Raw genomic sequence first — 18,794 nt, 5'->3', positions numbered from 1 at the left:
AACTATAAACAAGCGCGATAGCGGCCACATCAACGCTAAACGATGAAAGAGAGAAGATGAGAGTGCTTGTCGTCTTGCACTTCTTAGTTTTTGTCTTTTCGCACTTCTGTTTGCAATGTAGCCAACTTTTGAAAACTAGCCTGCGTTTCCTTTTAGCTGAGGCGACCATACCGGCACTGCTCGGCACCAAATATTTATCCAGAAAATGATTACATAACCAGTTAACGCTAACAAGAGCGTCTTTCCTTCGCCACCCACACCGTCTTCTTTTTTTAGTTTTTTAATTAATTTGATAGCATTAGAGTTGCCATCACACCAAATACCATGGATGTCCGAGACGAAATTCGCTGATCAGTCAAGAGAGATCATGTCCCCTTGTGGCGCCATCACAGCTTGCCCACAGCGGCAGGTGGCAATTGATGATTAGTCTAGAGGGGTCTCGTGAACGTGTGACGTCATCACGATGAGGCTGTGAGCAAACTAGTTTCTATACAGCAACCCAGATAGAGAATCAAATTTAAAAAAAAATGCAGGAAAAAAATGGGATGCATGCAAATGTGACCAGGTTCACAGCATAGCAGTCCGAATATGACGGTTGATGGACCGACGATTACAAAGAAACTAACACAAAAACACACAGATGTTGCAACAGACACTGCGACAAATGTGAAACATAACGTTATATCGCATTCCACTCTTAAGGCAACTTAAAGGGCGATGGCATAGGTTTTAGAACTCTACGAGCTTAAAGGAGTCGAATGCGTGCAACTTGCAGGTAAAGCATGCGTATCCTTTCGGGCTGGCATTTGATATGGTGACGTAATCGCCGACTGAAATCGAGACGGCCATCAAGCTTCTCCGCAGCGCATAGCTCCAGAATTGGGGCGCATCATGACGTCATCCAAGGTACCAGTACATTTCCAACGCCTAAACGCTTCCTTTCAAGGGGAAAAAAAAAGCAACGCCATCGAAGGCAAATGCTTCCGAGCGTTGTTTGACAGCATCCAACTAGACATGGCAGGGTGTGGTTGGCGACTGCAGAAATTTGGAGTCTTACCTTAGCGTTTTTCCTCCATAAAAACGCGGCGGCTGCGTTTTTATGGAGGAAAAACGCTAAGGCGCCCGTGTGCTGTGCGATGTCAGTGCACGTTAAGATCCCCAGGTGGTCGAAATTATTCCGGAGCCCTCCACTACGGCACCTTTCTTCTTTCACTCCCTCCCTTATCCCTTCCCATACAGCGCGGTTCAGGTGTCCAGCGATATATGAGACAGATACTGTGCCATTTCCTTTCCCCCCAAAACCAATTATATACCTTCCGTCATTTCACACAGAGTTTTCCGCACTCTTCCGTTGCTGTGAGCAGAAGCCTAAAATCTAATCGCCGATTACGTCACTATTTTAAATGCTAGCGCAAAAACACTTGGCATGCTTTACCTGTAGCCTATTTAGATTTGAATCCTTCAAAAGCGCGGAATTCTCAAAAAGTGGTGCAGTTGCCTTTTAAAAGCGTCCCCGCAGTTTTCGCTCACCTCGACGCGCGCCCGTTCCTGGACTGGCTCCAGCTTCTGCTGCGCCAGCACGGGCCTCCTTTCAGACGCACTCGGCGATGGGGTGTCGATTTTCTCCTTGCTGCTGGAGCGGAACGCCTTCGACAGCTTGGATCTGAGAGTTCCAGACTTTTCTTCTTTGTCTGGGAAAGGAAACGAGGAGCGTGCACTCGCACTGGAGAACGCAGATGTCGCGCTTATTTCCTCTGTGAACTGCTGCAGTGTGGTCGGAGGCACAAGGCCTCTGATTTACGCGGAATAAAGCTTCTTTACTTTTACCCGGGACATCACAATATTAGCGGGTGATAAGTAATGTAGCGCCATTACCTACACGTTGTGCTTGGTCTGGCGCGGTAACGCAGTAATGTTTATCGAAGTTTACATTTTATAGCGAGGCGAAAAAAGTCAAATCAGAAAGGGTTTTTATTGAATAACGAATAACAGCGTTAAATAACTTTGAACTGCCATTGCGCCTGCTACAGTTTCCGGAGGACCTTCTTTGTATCTCTCTCCGAATATCTAGTGGCCCTGAATGTAATAAAAATGCTTGCAGTAACCGCTCTTAAGTAATGTACAGTTTTGTCGTGCTGAGACAGCAGCAGCCTTTCAGAGGTTTCCCGTTGTTTGAGACAACCGTGTTTCAATTTGTAGTGTAATGCTTTGGTTTCACAACAAGCAACCTTAGCTAAAGGTTGTTCCTTAGATCAGTAACGTCTACAGAATGCATTGTCCCAATACGAATACTAAAAAAGTGTTCTCCGCGCGAGACTACTGCCGGCAACAGCCTTGATGTTTTGGCCCCCAACCCGCCACCAATTCATTTTTCATTTCAAATTTGACACCTGTTGTCTAGAACATGTCGCATATATATTATGTTACAAACCCTGTTTTTTTTCCTCAGTTTTCATCCTAAATGACCTGTGCAGCGCTTGTAGAGGCTTCACTGTAAGTGTCCTATCCTTGAAATCAGAATTGCATACGGAAAAGTCAGTGCAGTTGGCGGGCTACAGCCAGGAGGATGGCTGGGGAGCAACGGTGCGGTTTCCCATCTAGGCGCGACGAATGACTTTTGTATCATTTCTGCGGAGGTCGCACCCGTCCATAAGCAACAACCAATACGACTTCATTCTCATGCAGTGCCTTTGTTTCTTTTTAATTGCGACAGCGTGCTGCAGGCAAAACGTGCCAGCGCCCTGCCGCCTTCGCATACATGTAGGCGATTGACTGTAGCCCCTTCCTCTCTATCCCGTTATCCCGTTCTTAATTAATTAAATTTTTTTGCCCTGCAGACTTTTCCTTCATTATTTTGTGCACTGAGGGATAAAAGTACTTCACGTGTTCAGCCTTCGAGCGCCATCACAGCTTCGCCGTAGAGACGCCACGCTTTTATATCGACTTTGGTTGGGTGTTGCCTTTACTAAAGCCTATGCCTTCCGCATAGGGATGACCGACACCCCAACCTGTGACCACTGCGGCCATGAAGAATCAATTGGCCATATATTGTGCTCCTGCCCGCAGTACAGTCCACAGAGGGCATGCCTTAGCCACGAACTTGACCCACTGGACGACCAACCACTATCCGAAAAAAGAATTCTACAACATCGAAAGGACCTACCGTCGCAGAAGAAGGCCGTGCAAGCGCTTTTGCGCTTCTTACAATCTACCGGCCTGTGTGAAAGACTTTAACTGGAACGCCTTGTGTGTGTGTGTGTGTGTCTCCATGTGTGCACGTTCCTTTTTTTTGCGTTTTCCTCTCTGTCATCTTTCTAACCCCTATCCCCCATCCCCAGTGTAGGGTAGCAAACCGGAGACTCACATCTGGTTAACCACCCTGCGTTTCCTTTACACTCTCTCTCTCTCTCACGTGTTCAGCAGTTTCGGCGGGAATTCACCCAGAAAAAAAAAAAAGAAAACGGCGTATCATGCCAATAAAGAAAAGATATCCTACCTGAATCATGCTTTGGTTCTGGGGTTGACGGCTTCTTGAGCAGCTTTAGGCGCTCCTTGAGAGTCTTGCGGTGCTTCGTCGTCTTGGTGACGTCTTCGGTGCTTCCCGGATTGCTGGAGTCGTTCTCTGAGTCAACCCGCTGCAACGAGAATTTCAAATCGTGACGTTTTGCTGCGACCAAGTGGCGTAAGCGGATTTGATGATCAACAGCAGCAGAGCAAAGGGTGGTCAACAAACGCTTTTCTTGTCTTCGCACTTCTGATCACAGAATTTTGCCACGATGAAGAAACTAATTACAGCGATTCCTACAAGGTTATGATTCGAGGAGGCAGCGCTGACAAAGAGCTTGTAATCAGCCTTAGAAAGGAAGTACTGATTTTAATTTCTTGTTTCCTTATCAGGATAGTGTCACGTGTATCGGGCGGCAGCCCGTCACGGGCATAGCTTAAAGACGGCAGACAGAGGACTGGTGAGGAGCCGAAAACTGCTTATTGGGCGATATTGTTCCCGGAAAATTTAAAAAAAGGCATCGGCGAGGGTGATAGCAGCAAGCGCGCCCACATGGTCGTCGGGTCAGGAGGTGTCGTTGTTATCGGTCACACTCAATTTAAAGCTAAGGATGAACTTTGAGATAAGGCGCCTGTAACACATATGAAAATTTGGAAAAATGTAAACACCTATGCGCCACTACAGTCATTCCCGGGAAATTGTGTCGCCTCTGACATGGCAGACGAAATGATAAGGCCGTGTGCGAACGGCTTTGAACAAAGAACATGAAAAAACAAAGGTTACAAAGCTCTGCAATCACAGTGTGGAATGCAGTCTATTTTTTAGAAGCACTCACGCAGTACGGGTTAAAATTATTTTGGTATGTCCAATCTAGACAATTGTGGTGACTCGAGCAAGGACATTGCCCTACACGCTCAGTTATGCTCCTGCAGCACAAAGCAACTTCATTTGCGATTTGATATGCAGGAATTGTCTATTCATTTGGGAGTGATACCCAATAACACAGACTCTTTTCTCTTAAACAAGCTCTTATTGTTGGAGACAAAATAAATTACATGAAGTATGAATGTTTCAAGCCCAACGGCCTCCACATCTTACTATGCAGTTCAACTGAGCTCCTATTTAGGAAACGCCGATTAAAAAACTGGCGGTGGCTTAGCTCTGGTTAAACCTGGAGTGACGCAACAGCTACAGCTGGTCGAGTGGAACTTGCTCAGTTGAATTGCAAAGTCAGTCTTTCGCCACTTAATTTCGCTGGGCGTTCCTTCATCTTCGTCCCACTTGACACGGCGCATGCGCACAGCTGTGGCAGCTCGGTTTCGCTAGCGGGCCGCGCCACCGGCAGCAGCAGCTGCTCCGCACCACGTGACAAACCACGTGACAGCGTGGCGGCGCCGCCACCGCCACGGCGCCGCCATGCTGAAGGCTCGAAATGCTACCGTAATGAAGCTATCGCTACAAAACAGTTGAAGAAAACTATAAAGCCTCCGAACTCTAAAACTCCAAAGAGTTGAAAACTGCAGGTCTCAGGTTTAATTGCCTACGCATCGCATAAATATCCTAGTAGGCACATTAAATGCCTCAATTTCTCATATTTTCTGGTGTAGTCTGTTCGATAAAGAGGACGAAGGCTGTCCTTCACGGCTTTTAGTGCGGTGGCACTACTTCGCTAGCAATCCTGCAAAAAGAGATGTTTGTCTGAAGCTTCTCAGATACCTGCATAAATGAAATAAATATTGCCGCGACTGGGTTTCGAACCCGCGGCGCCACGAACAGATCAGCTTCGCGGGCCACTGCACGAGAGCATCTATGCTATCACCGCAGCAGATCACGCCTCGTGTTGTTGTTGGCACATACCAACGGTGGGGGGATTGGCAAGGGTTTGGTGCAGATCCAAACACAAGAAAAAGTCATCCAGACTTATATCAAGCGGCTTATAAATAAAAATTCAGGATTCTGGGATAACAAATAACGAATTTTTATGATTTTGAGAAAATTGGAGTGAAATTCGAGGAAACGAAGATGTGATGGTTAAAATAAATAAATTAAAAAGTAGTAATCATAAATAAATAAATTTTGAGTGAAAAGCAAAGGGAAAGAAGATTTCACGACAAAATCTCCCGGTCTCGATAATATACCTGTGATTAAGCTCACACACCAACTTAAGGGCATGTCACATTCATTAACTATACGTACATTGCAGTTGACACCTTGACAGCGCATATTCACCACCTCACATGGGTCCCCTGACATCATCTCGCAATTTTTCGGGTAATCAGACCACCTATACTACATTTCGCGAAAGTTACTGATGCTCATCGCACATATCTGCCCTCGCAATTTACTTCCAGCCTCAAGACCACCTTCCCTTTTATGGAGTGTGCATTAACCTCGAGCGCCACTTTTTATACCCGGCATTACGAAGAAATCCGGTGTATCATCGGCTACTCTCGAGCACGTCACGACTGCACATTTGCATTCTATCGACAGTACTATAGCACATACGTCTAACCGACGGCTGAGTTGACTCCGCCTGTTCTACTGGAACGGTGGTCATCCCGACAATGTCCATCTTGATTAAGGTGAAGACATTTCCACGATGAGTGCGGAACTATCTGCCCTGCGGCCGCCATTGAGTTCACCAGCCAAGGAAAACCACAATAATGGTTTGTTTTTTTTCTTATACAAAAAGCCCTTCAAAGTCTGCAAGCCGCACTATGCCAGCGCGCAGAGCATGAATAACTTTTTCAGAATCCACGAAGTTTGGCACGTTGCAATAACCAAGGGTGACGATACACTGTTCCAGTGACTGCTTCGACACTGCGGCATCCCACAAAACCACCGTACGGGCGAAGCCGCCCGATTTGCCTATAGATAAACAACGACGGACTTCATGTGACTATTCCTGTATCAAAAGTTGACGCAGCAGGTAGGCTTTGCAGGTTGGTGTAGGAGCTCACACTAGCCACATGAAAAACAGGTTAGTTTTTCAACCATAGTCTTAGTATATTGGAACCTGGATTACGCCTTCGTCTTCCGCATAACTTACCGCGACCTGAAGCAACATTCCTGCTCAGTCTATGGCTCGATCTTGCTTTTACAAAACAATACGAATTCCGCATTCCCTAGGCTGTCAGCTCTGCTTGTGACAAATATGGCTTTGAGAAGACAATCTAACGACTACTGTGTGACTGCACTCTTTTTAGCACTGAAATACATGCACTGTGCTGTGCCCTGGTCCGCTTCGATCCTCGCCCTCCGGCGGAGGGTAAGGTCCTCGACCTGTGGCCACAGAAACTGACGGCCCTTAATGCCTATAAAAGACTTTTTCATTACCAAACGTTGTCGTGCTTGTGTGAGAGATTGTGATTGTGCTCCTCACCGATATCCATTTCCCTTTTACAAACCCTCGTTCCTCTTCGCCAGTGCAGGGTAGCCAACCGGAACATCTCGCTCTGGTTAACCTCCCTGCATTCTCCCTTTCTCTCTCTCCTTCTGTCGGGGCTGCTTCTCTGCTGCCTCTTCCTATTCTAAGCTCTCTTGGATAACACGGGAATATATGCAGTGTACGTTATATGTAGCCATATTAGGGTATACATATTAGGGCATTGTTGTCCACGTGTTATCTACGAGGATTGTTATTCCAGTCCGCTTTGCTGTGCGGACATCTCATTTGGCTGAACAAAAACCTGCCGTCCAAGTCCTAGAATGCATGTGCGACTTTAAAACAAGCCAGAAGTGACCCCGAGTTTGCAAAATACTCGTGTCCTCACCACTCCGGGCCTGCTGTAGCCCCAGTTCCTGGGCGGCTCGGAGACCGCCGACGCGTCCGAGTCGTAGCCCGTGCGTCCTCCCCGGAGGCTGCTCTGCGATCCGTACGGGGTGTACACCAGGCTGTCGCCGGAGCCCCAGATCCTGAGATCGGCGGCCGCCATGCCCTGGCCCAGCGACAGGGTCTTCCCGTGCATGGAGCCCCGCGTGCGAGGGGGAGCCCGGATGACGGGTGGAACGCCGGGCATCAGGCCTCCGGCCGCCTGGTTCGCCATATCCGTCGCCGACAGAGCTCTGCACGCACAAGGAGAGAGACAGAGAGAGAGAGACTTTAATGAATACAGGAGAGGTCTGCCTGGTTGTTGGCCTAGAATTATACTCCAGGTGATGCCCGAAGAAGGATGCACGAACAGACGCAAAGTGACGAGTAATGGCATTCGAAACTGCACCATATCTGTCAGGCTATCAGGCTACACGACTCGGTCCCTTCGTCTGTGTGTACATTGTTTCGTTTTTCTGCCCGCTAAAATACGCTCCAATACATGCCTCATATGTTGGGGCGTCGTACTTACAGTGTTGCGGTTACTGCCGCATGTACTCGTTACAAGATAGGACGATAGGTGGGTACAAGCTACACAGCGATGTTCTATGCTGTGTTGTACCTCAAGTTTGCATCTTAAAGCATGGAACACTTTATGCAGGCACCATATGGCGTTGTGAGTTAGAAACTACTGCTGAGCTTGAAGTCAAAAACACTGATGAGCATTCTACCAGTCGTTAAAGAGGCAAGTAATAGCGATGCATTGTGCAACATTTTCAATTTTCAGGATCAGTTGCATTTTGGACCGCCGTCACAGGAGTTCGCAGCATTGGCGCCAACTGTCGAGGATGCGCAACTTTTAGTAATGACAGTGTGCCCTCCCACACAATTTGCGCTAATTTATGGACGTTCCAGATAGTGTACGGAGTGTAGCGGTCGACGAAAAGTGAGAACAGCGTCGTATTGCTCAAGAAGAAGCAGCCAGTGAAATGGCCGCTCATCGAAACGTAACCGAAGTGGTCAAAAAACAAGCGAACCACCCTATCGGCTAGAATACAGACGAGCCACCGCCCGATTTATCAGCACACTTTACAAGGATGGGTTCACCTCCCTTGCTACGAAGCAATTTAGGGCCTTTTGTCCTAGCGTAGGCGTTGAAAAAGGGTTGAAACTATTAATGAGGTGCTCATAGGCTCGCATCCGCCAGGAATGAAAGATGGGCGCGCCACAGGGGCCACTTATATTCTCTCCTATACGGGAATAATGATATTATTTTGCTGTTCGGACGTTCCTCAGCAAACTGTAATTTGTGGATTCCATGGTATTCAGTCCACACATAAAACCACACAGCTGATCTACATAAGAAGTATGCATGTCATGTTTACATTAATGATCCTATGCGCACATACCTTCGGAATGATGTGGTTCGCCTGATCATGTCTTCGTCCCTGACAGGCTTGGAAACTTCTCTTAGACGCTCCGTTCTTTGAGAAACCTGAAAGGACAGCATTTTTCGCAGTAGGATGAAGGTAACCTACAAGAACCCTATTGATTTGGGGCAGTTAGCCTAAATTAGGACGCTCTAGTGCAATGTTAAAACGTACTGTTGTCCCGAACTCTAGTTTCTCTTCTATCCTACTTCCTGCACTGTTTCCCGTGAAGTATAATTACAGAGCTTTATTAATGTGCTTCAAAGGGCTAAAACTCGCTAGCTCGCATTTAAGCGTGACTGACACTTGAGGCCAGTGATTTTCCTTCAGATTTAAGAACTACGACACATTCTTGCAGCAACAAATAACGGTAGATATTGGCGAACCTCACAACAAGCAAGCAGCTCGCAACAAACTGAAAAGATAAAGGATCTAATATCACATGCCAGTACGCGTTAAATGATCGGCGCTTAGTGTCACAGAAAGTTCGGCAGACGCAAAAAGAGGAGACAGAAAAGGAAAAATAAAAAACAACAACATAGGAGTTCTCGCTCATAACGGCAAGGGCAGACATGCACTAGCGATAATATGTATAATTATCTTCTCTTTGAGATGCACGTACCACTGTATACAGGACGGCGTTGTATAAACTGTTATTCACAATACGAACTGCCTTTTAAATACGTTTTGAACAATTTCGTTGGGAATGAAGCCCCAGAAACATTCCAACAGGCCACTTAGTCCGAGTACGATGCACAAGAGAGTGTTCTTTAATTGCTTGGCAACTAAGTATTTCATAAAATGAAATATTTTACTGTTGATCTAGTTGAGATACATGTATCTTTGTAGTCAAGAGATAGAGAACCCTAAGAAGAAATAGCGCCCCCCCCCCCCCCCCTTCATTGCCATCCTCCCTTTCCTCCATTGCCTTCCAAGCGCGCTAAACTCACTAGACGTGAGATACCCGCTCCAGCAAAACGGTATGATGACTGTGGCTGTGCCAGCTTAGCCGCCATGAGGAGCTGGGCTATATGAATGAAAGCGCACTTTTGATGGTGACACTTTGTTTTAGCGCCCATTACTAGGAAGCGTCCACTTGTGCTCTCTAAACAAAGGTGCCGTTACAAAAAGACGCTGTACACTTCGCTATTTGAAGTTTGCATGTATTCTTTTTGGGTTGAAATCTAATTACTATTATTGAATATCTATTTTGTTTATTGCATAACATACTGTTACACAAGTCTGCTAAACAGTAAATAAGATGCTCATAAATGCTCTCGGCAGGCGCGAATTAAAATTGCGGGATGAAATCCCGTCCATGGTGGCTGCATCTCGATGGAGGCGAAATGCAAAAAGACGTTTGTGCGCTGTGTGATGTCAGCGCTCATCAAATAAGCTCAATGGGCCTAAATTAATTCGGGAACACTCCCCTACGGCGTTAGTCGTAGCAGGCTAGGGACATTAAACCGCTTATACCATATATTTTCAAAAATGTCATTAGTGTACAATGTGCCGCCCTTCATTAAAATCTTGGTTCAACGTATCGTATACACACGTGTGTATGCAGACATTAAATACCTCGAATGAAGTGTTCCGCACGCGAGCCCTCTTCTCAAGGGCACTGACTCAAAACTATGCACGGCGTGCACAGAGATAGAGGTCTGCATATGCGACAACAAGATCCGCAGGTCTCGCGTGACATCAGCAGCTCCGTAGACAGATGCACGTCATACACGAGAGGTCAACCGTGCTGCGGCCCCAACGCGCAACAAGACGCGGAGGTGGCCTCGACACGACAAGGGCGACCCGTTGTGGAACGGCGCGGCGCTATGCGTTCACTGCGGGGCCCGACGGCTGCCGCGTAATGAACTGCCGTGGGCTCGGTTCCAGCGATTCAGATCTGGGCGGCGAGGTTCCTTTCATAACAGCCGACTTGGAGGCACTCCAAAGAGCTCCCGAAAGGTGTGTGGCCACAGCGAAGAGTGGAGGGACTATGAGCGAAGACTTCGGCGCCGACGACGAAAACAACTTTGGCCTGCTCGTCTCATTTGGCTACCTTTGCACCAGCGGCGGTGATTTAAAGCGACTGATAGTGATGGAGTGAAATGTGTTGCAAATCGTCGTGGACAATAATGTTCAGGGCCACTGCAGCACGCGCAATTTTTTTAATGAGTGCTCAGAGGTATGCATTTAATGACCATAGTGGTTTCAGTATTGTAGTCCGTACACTTACTGAGATCCAAAACCACCTGTGAAGTCAGCTGTGACAGGGTAAGCTGTTGAGCCAGTCGGCGCATCGCCAAAGAAAGAAACTGCACAACTTGCATGGGACGAGAACAAAGAAAATGGCAGACATGTTGTTGACTCTCGGGAGGTTTTCCTTATTAGAGTTACGCAGCTAGGAGCGCGAGGAGCAGGCTTACAGACTTGCGACTGCGTGAGAGCAGCGTCCTAATGGAAGCCGGCGCTCCACGCTCCGAGCTCAGTAGAGCCACGGGAAGTTGTTCCCTTGTGTAACCACTTAGCAAGACTCCCAAATAAATATTTCGTATGTAACGTACTGCTCCTATTATTGCACTTGCCACACTGCCTTATACACAGACGGAGGAAAGAGTACACACGGCCAAAATACGTCCTCTTCATTCTTGAAGAGAGGCGTAACGGGATTGCTGAGCGTTCTACCTGCAACTGCAGATTAGTAGCAATGCCCAGCAATGCCAGAGTATTACAAACGTTCCAGAGGTACAGTCTTTGCCAAAAATATAGAGCCCAAGGGGCTTGTTTCCAAGCCGCATAGCAGTGCTCTTCAGCACATTAGACAAGCTTGGCAGGGTTGAGAACTTGACTTCCTCCCACCTTTGTGAGATTAGGGTCCCTAAATATGCAAGAGGAGCCGCGTTGCAGGGCTCAGAAGCAGACCCCTTGGGCTGTGTACTTTTGGCAAAGACTGTACATTGCTTTGAGCGGCAGGGTAGTCTAAAGTGACGTGGGAGAGAAACTGCTGCTTATTTGGAGTGACGTTAGGCCGCAGATGAAGACGGGTGCAACTACGTTTTAAAGCTGCCTACTGAATAATTTATTACACATGTAATAAAATACTATTGGAATGACTCGGCAGAGTAAATGCTCTTCTGGACACGCTGCACCGCTCACCTTCTGGAGCAAGGCCACGAGATCGTCCTTGGGCGTGGAGCCCGTGCGCAGTGGCCTCTGCGCAGCCTTTGCTTTTCCCTGGTCGGTGGCGAAGATGCCCTCGAGGCGCACCAGGTCGTTCACCTTCTTCACGTCCTCCACCAGGTCAGTGACCAGCGCCTGCACATCCATGGTCGCCGCGGCCCGGTGCCTGAGGTCCTCGCGCTCCCTGTCCAGACGGTCCTTCTCTCGGCGAAGCCGATCGAACTGGGTCTTCAGCCTGCCGTGCGTGTCCTTCAGCTCCTCAAGCTCCGTCTGAAGCTGCACAGAGCGAAGGAATCGCCGAGGTGCCAGGTATTCGGAGTATTTTTTATTACTATTGCGACAATGTGCCTGCTGACATAAGACATTTACAAATATAGGTACACACTGGACTCTCAAAGAAAGTCTGGTAACATCCGGTGGTGCGGCCCAAAAATACACTTTTCTATATCTGGTGGACAGCCTGGGGCGGTCCGCATTGGAGCAGGTGTTTCTGCCGGATAGCACGCAAAGGGGGCCGGGTACAAAATATTCGGAGTTGAAAAATATCGATAAAGTACGTCCTATAAAGCGACAAAATATTTCTGTCGTTCTCTCACATCGGCACCTCTTCGTATCGACAGTATTTTCTCTGCTAATGCCAGCCAGTCTACTGCCCGTCGAAGTCAGATACGCTTCTGTCATGGCACATAGAGCCATTATCACACTACAGAAAGTTATATCAGTGAAACGAGAATTTCACTTGTTACAACAAATGCGTCCCGCAAAATAACCGACAAACAATTTGGCTTGCCTTTTCAACACTGTTGTGGAGCTTTCGCAAGAAATGGGCATTGCTTGTCATGCATAGCTAGGTGAAATGGCTCTGCAAGCACTGAACTTTGTTAGTGGCGCTGCCAAAGTGAAGGGTGTTCATACATGCACTGAAATGACACAACCAGAAATAGGCAGCCATCGCACACTTTTTGTGCTTTATTCCTCTCCTGTAGCCGGATACAACTGAAGAGCAAAGCGGGAGATGACCCTCAAAGTAGGGCGCCTCCAGATAATGGCTCCAACCGATTTTTATCGCGCTGTGGTTAATCCAGTTAAGCCAGTGTTATTCCCCATTAATCTGTCACCCAATGCGATTTCACATTAAAGCAGGCCCAACGGGATGGGTCAAAGGGGAGAGGGGGAGAATTGGTCGACGCCATTGGCTGGAGGGCCTCCTTTGAGGGGCATTTGCCTCTTCGTTCTTGAGTTGTATTCTACTATAGCTTGCACCATAATCGTGTAGATTGTGCGAGCAGTGATTCCGTGCCGCCGTTCGGAGTTTCACTTTCTTTCATTCATTCATATTTTTATTCATACACCGGAGCGTACAGAAGGCGAAAGTAAAAGCCGTTCTACGACTTAACAGCTTGGAACGTGAACATTCCGGCTGATGATGATCCATAACAGCGCGAGAGACGGGACAAAGAAGAGGAGACACAACACACAGCGCTTTCATCTGTGATAAAGATGAAGTGTGGCAAGTGCGCTGCTCGCACTGGAGTAGGAGAATACAGATCGGCTCGACCGTATGCTACATGTACTGTTTCATTGCTAATTATAATTACTACGATACAACATATTTTGGCGACGAGGATGCTGTTTTGATTCGGGACCTTCACGTGGCCTGCTCACCATCCGTCATGAGATTTTCTGGGCTTCAGCCACCACCACCCTTCCTGCCGACTCCTGGTCGTCCTGCTCTTCCATGGGAGCAATGGGAGCTGGCGTTCCGGAAGTACATGCTGGCCTCTGGTGCCTCTACTCTGGGCGCGGACAGGCGGAAGGCCATCCTGCTGAATTGCCTCGGACTGGAAGGTCAGCGCATTTTTTATACATTGGCGCCGCCGTCGTCTACTCCAGCGCCTACAGCTGCGGCTTCGCACTCCGGTGACGAGGCGCCCCGCCTTGACGAATTTGATGCGGCGATATCCATCCTGTCGGAGCATTACAAATCGTCCGTGAATGTAATCGCCGCACGTCATCGCTTTCGCCGTCGAGTTCAGGCTCCAGGAGAGACAACCGATGAGTACGTCGCTGTCCTTCGCAGCCTTGTCGGCGACTGCGGGTTTGGGACCATGGCGGACGATATGACCAGGAACCAGCTGGTGGAGAAGACCTCGAGTTGCCATCTGCGTGAGCGCCTACTCATGGAAGGCTCCTCCTTGACTCTGTCGCGCGCCATGCTCCTTGCTCGACAGTGTGAGCAAGCTTCCCGGGAAGCCAGGGAATTGGCTGAGGAGGACGCTCCAGTACATCGTGTGAGATGCGAGCGCGGATCGAGACAAACACCACCTCAGGCTCATTGCTGCAAGTGCCAAAGTCAACCATCACAACCTGCTGCTGCAATACCAGAGCGCATGTGCTACCGCTGCGGTTCTACAACTCACCTAGCGAACAACCGTGCATGCCGAGCCCGCAACCGCAAGTGTCGTCGGTGCGGCAAGGTGGGCCATTTCGACTCTCTCTGCAAGTCGTCCGACCGTCCTGTTCAAGTTCAGCAAGTTGCAGATACTGCTGACACATCGTCGATGCCGGATGGCTCCAGCAGTGCGTCTATTCTCAATGTTGAAAGTAAAAAAAACGGAATTTTCGCCTCAGTCCTGATTGAAGGCAAGTTCATCCGCTTCCTGATTGACACCGGCTCATCTGTGCCAATTATTTCTGAAGATCTATACCACCGATTCTTCGCTAAATGTTTCCCGCTTAAATCAACTGCAGTTCAACTATTGGACTATTCTAAGTCTCGGATTATAGTACAAGGGTGTTTTGTTGCCACAGCAAAGTTCCACGACCGTACCGCCTGCATCCTGTTGTACCTTGTCTCGGGAGGCACAACGCTGCTGGGCCTGGATTCCATTGCCGCTCTACAAATGAAGATCAAAGGTGCATCGTTGGAATGTCTTTCCATGACACCTGATACGCCTCTGTTACCTCCTGAGCTACGTCCACACTTCGAACATCTCTTCTCCAAGGAACTCGGAGTTGCTCGTGGCTACGTGCACAAAGTCAGAGTGCAGGATTCCGTTTCTCCTGTTGCTTGCAAGCTCCGACGGCTGCCGTTTGCCATTCGTTAGCAGGTGTCAGAGGAACTCCAGAAGCTTGAAGCTCAAGACATCATTGAACGGGTCGACGCTTCCAAGTGGATTTCACCCAGAGTCGTGGCTCGGAAAAAAGATGGCTCCATCCGAATGTGCGTCGATTTGCGTGAGCCGAACAAGGCTATTGCGGTCGACAGTTTTCCTTTGCCTCAAACGGAAGAACTTCTACATAGCTTGGCCGGGTCACAGCGTTTTTCGAAGTTGGACCTTGCCTCGGCTTACCATCAAGTACCACTTAGCCCTGAGAGTCGGGAATTGACCACATTCATTACCCATGATGGCCTCTTCCGCTTCAAACGAGTGTGTTTCGGCCTTGCTTCGGCGCCTTCGGCTTTTCAGAAGATGATGCACTTAATTTTAAAAGGGTGCAAAGGTGTCCTCTTCTACATCGACGACATCATAGTCCATGGCACCTCCCGACAGGAGCACCTGACCAACCTTCGTGCTGTTCTCGAGCGCCTGTCCCAAGCCGGACTCAAGCTCAACCACAAATGTGTCTTCGATGTTCCGAAGCTCACTTTCTTGGGGCATGTTGTCAGCGGTGAAGGACTGTTTCCGCTTTCTTCTGCCATCGAGGCGATTACGAAGGCTCCGACTCCATCTAACATCAGCGAGCTTCGCTCCCTCCTTGGACTTGCGGGTTTCTACTCCAAGTTTATCCCGCATTACTCCGACGTCGTTGAGCCTATGCGCGCCCTAGTTCGAGGCAGCGACTCCGCCTTCACTTGGACAGCTGCTGCGGATTCAAGCTTCAAACTACTGAAGTCCATGTCGACGTCATGTGACGTGTTGCATTTTTTTGATCCTGCCCTTCCCGTGGTCGTAACGACTGACGCTTCCGGATATGGCCTTGGGGCAGTGCTTCAGCAAGACAACGGCCATTCCCTGCAAACTGTTGCGTTTGCCTCCCGTACCTTGACACCCCAAGAAAGAAAGTACTCTGTTGGTGAACGTGAGGCCCTAGCTTGCGTTTGGGCGTGCGAACGGTGGCACGTGTATTTGTGGGGCCGGCCTTTTCTTCTACGCACCGACCACAGTGCACTTGTCATTTTACTGTCGACGAAAGGAACGGGCCATCGGCCGTTGCGAATTTCACGTTGGTCGGCTCGCCTGTTGTGCTACAACTACACTGTAGAGTACCGCAAAGGCAATGACAACTCTGTTGCGGATGCTCTGTCTCGCCTTCCCTTACCGACCACATCGTGCAGTGAGCCCAGTGAGTTCGACGCCAGTGACGACGACTTCGTCTGCCTGCTAGCGCCAGCCGTGACTCTACAAGAGCTTCAAGAGGCAACCATCAGCGACGCGGCAGTTGCTCAAGCCATTCAGTTTACAACGGCGACATGGCCGGACAAGAAATTCCTACCGGCGAACCTTAGGCCATACTATCTCCTGCGCTCGGAGCTGTCCGTCGTGCAAGGCGTCTTGTACCGAGGTGACAGGCTCGTCGTTCCCGAAAGTTTGCGACGACGCCTCATGGACATCGCGCACGAGTCACACCCCGGGATCAGCCGCACGAAAAGTCGACTGCGAGAGCTCTACTGGTGGCCGCGAATGGACGAGCACGTCGAACAAATGGTACGGACATGCGTCGTGTGCCAGTCCTGTGACAAATCGGCTCGTCCGGTGGCAGCTCCTCTGCAACCTGTCGCCTTCCCAGAGAAACCTTGGGATAAGGTTGCCATTGATATCGTGGGGCCTCTCGACCAAGCTCCCAGTGGCTGCCGTTTCGCGATTACTCTCATGGATTATTACAGTAAGTGGCCAGAAGTTGTCTTCGCTGATGCCATCACAACTCAAACCGTTCAAGAATTCCTGCTTGGCCTCTTCGCTCGTGAGGGTTACCCTCAAGAGATTGTCTCTGACCACGGACCTCAATTTTCATCGATGGCCATGCAAACTTTCCTCCGCGAACGGGGGATACGCCATTGCTACTCTTCAGTGTACCATCCCCAAGCTAATGGACTCGTTGAACGATTCAATCGAGTGCTTAAGTCCTACATTCAGCTAGCTCTGTGCGAGCGACGCGACCTACGTACAGCGATTGTGGACTACCTCGGTGTCTACCGCTGTACGCCCCATGCCACGACAGGAATTGCGCCAGCTGTCCTACTTCATGGCCGGTTGCCCCGCACAAGACTTAACGTCGTAGGACTGCCGGATCAGTCCTTCTCAATGGATCCGACAAAAGCGCTTAAGCTTTTGCGGCAGAGGCTTGACGAGAAACAAGCGCAATACAAGCTTTATGCGGACCAGCGGAGTGGCGCCCAGTGTCGTGACTTTCAGATTGGCCAGTACGTGCGTGTCCGCAAACCAAATGTGCGAGGCAAACTGTCAGCTCGGTTTTCGGAGCCTCGGAAGGTTGTGGAGCAGTGTGGACCTGCATCTTATCTGCTGGATGATGGGCGAGTGTGGCACTCGTCCAAGTTTTCTGCGGTTCGCCCAGAAGTAGTTCAGCAGCAACTGTCCTCCTCAGCTCCAGCGACCCTTTTCGCTGATATTTCGCCGCCTATCGACGGCAACCGAATGCCGCCGCCCAGTCCACAGTCCGGAACCGTGGTCCAGGGTCCTTTTTCGGACGCGCCTTCAATCCATATGATGCCAGCCGTTCCGCCCGCTCCGGAATCGGCAGCCGCTTCTCAACCCTTGTGTAGTAAATCCACAGCGGCAACTGCGGCTTCACCTCCTGCGCCGCCTCGCCGAAGTACTCGCAAAAAGAAGCGGCCCGCATGGTTCAAAGAATATGACATCCGCTAGACATTTTGTTTTTTTTAAGTGCGGCGGAAATGTGAATGTGATAAAGATGAAGTGTGGCAAGTGCGCTGCACGCACTCGCGCGCATGGGGGGAGAGAAGACGACGAAGTAGGAGAATACAGATCGGCTCGACCGTATGCTACGTGTACTGTTTCATTGCTAATTATAATTACTACGATACAACATCATCGCCAGATCATCGTCAGCACCAACACGCCCAACAACTGGTATTGTCAAATTCCGGCTGAGCTGTTCCATTTCAAGGGCCCTCAGAACTTCTTCAACACTGTGGTTCCACCCACCTCGAGGATGTCCTTGGTGACGTCGTCCTGGCCGCCCTCGACCTGCTTGCGCAGCTCCTGGATGGTCTTGGCCGCGGCCTCCCGCTCCGCCTCACGCTGCGCCTCGGAGCTCAGGAAGCGTTGCCTGAGGTCGGCCAGCGCCGCCTGGGTGTCCCCGAGCACCTTCTGCAGGTCTGTGCGCTCCTTCTCCCAGGCGAGCTCCAGCCTCGTCTTGGCGTACAGCTTGGCCGAACCCCTGCTGGCCTCCAGGATATTGCGCTCCTCGTACTGCGATAAATAAAAAAGAGAAGAGGCAAATCAAGACAATGTTGAGCAAACATAAAACAGGGAAGTAGGTGGAGGGATGTGACCAGAACACTAGCGGTAAATGGATTTATGTAGATGATGTGGACCAGTAGCAACTACAGCAGATTTTCAGAGCCCCACATGTCCGAACGTAGAGTTTCTTACTATTAACTAGAGGAAAAGCTGGCTACCCGCCTATGGCAGTTTGCATGGAGGTTGCTCGTGGCCACCTCAGCCACCATGGGCGCCCTAATCATCATGGGGCGGAGAGCTACCGACTGCAGAACCACAAGGTTTGGCCAAAAAATAATGAAAAAAACAAACGTTGTTCGATAATCAAGAGTGCCCTAGCGTTTATTACCCTGCCTATAAATTGCAACAAACGAGCAGAAAAACAT

General features: G+C 49.4%; 1 protein-coding gene across 1 annotated transcript in view; it reads right to left on the bottom strand.

Annotated features, from left to right (window-relative positions):
- LOC144129224 (uncharacterized) overlaps positions 1 to 18,794 on the bottom strand; it is a 57,885-nt gene that overhangs the window by 1,785 nt on the left and 37,306 nt on the right. Inside the window, exons 15-20 of the mRNA XM_077663218.1 lie at positions 18,112 to 18,378; positions 11,900 to 12,199; positions 8,726 to 8,811; positions 7,279 to 7,570; positions 3,497 to 3,635; positions 1,531 to 1,691 (exon numbers count right to left, since the gene is read on the bottom strand). Coding sequence (XP_077519344.1) covers positions 1,531 to 1,691; positions 3,497 to 3,635; positions 7,279 to 7,570; positions 8,726 to 8,811; positions 11,900 to 12,199; positions 18,112 to 18,378 — 1,245 coding nt within the window. The remainder of the gene's footprint in view (positions 1 to 1,530; positions 1,692 to 3,496; positions 3,636 to 7,278; positions 7,571 to 8,725; positions 8,812 to 11,899; positions 12,200 to 18,111; positions 18,379 to 18,794) is intronic.

Source organism: Amblyomma americanum, chromosome 4 (assembly GCF_052857255.1).
Source record: "Amblyomma americanum isolate KBUSLIRL-KWMA chromosome 4, ASM5285725v1, whole genome shotgun sequence".
NCBI lineage: Eukaryota > Metazoa > Arthropoda > Arachnida > Ixodida > Ixodidae > Amblyomma > Amblyomma americanum.
Note: the sequence above shows the minus strand (reverse complement) of the source record. Positions and strands in the feature narration are given on the sequence as shown.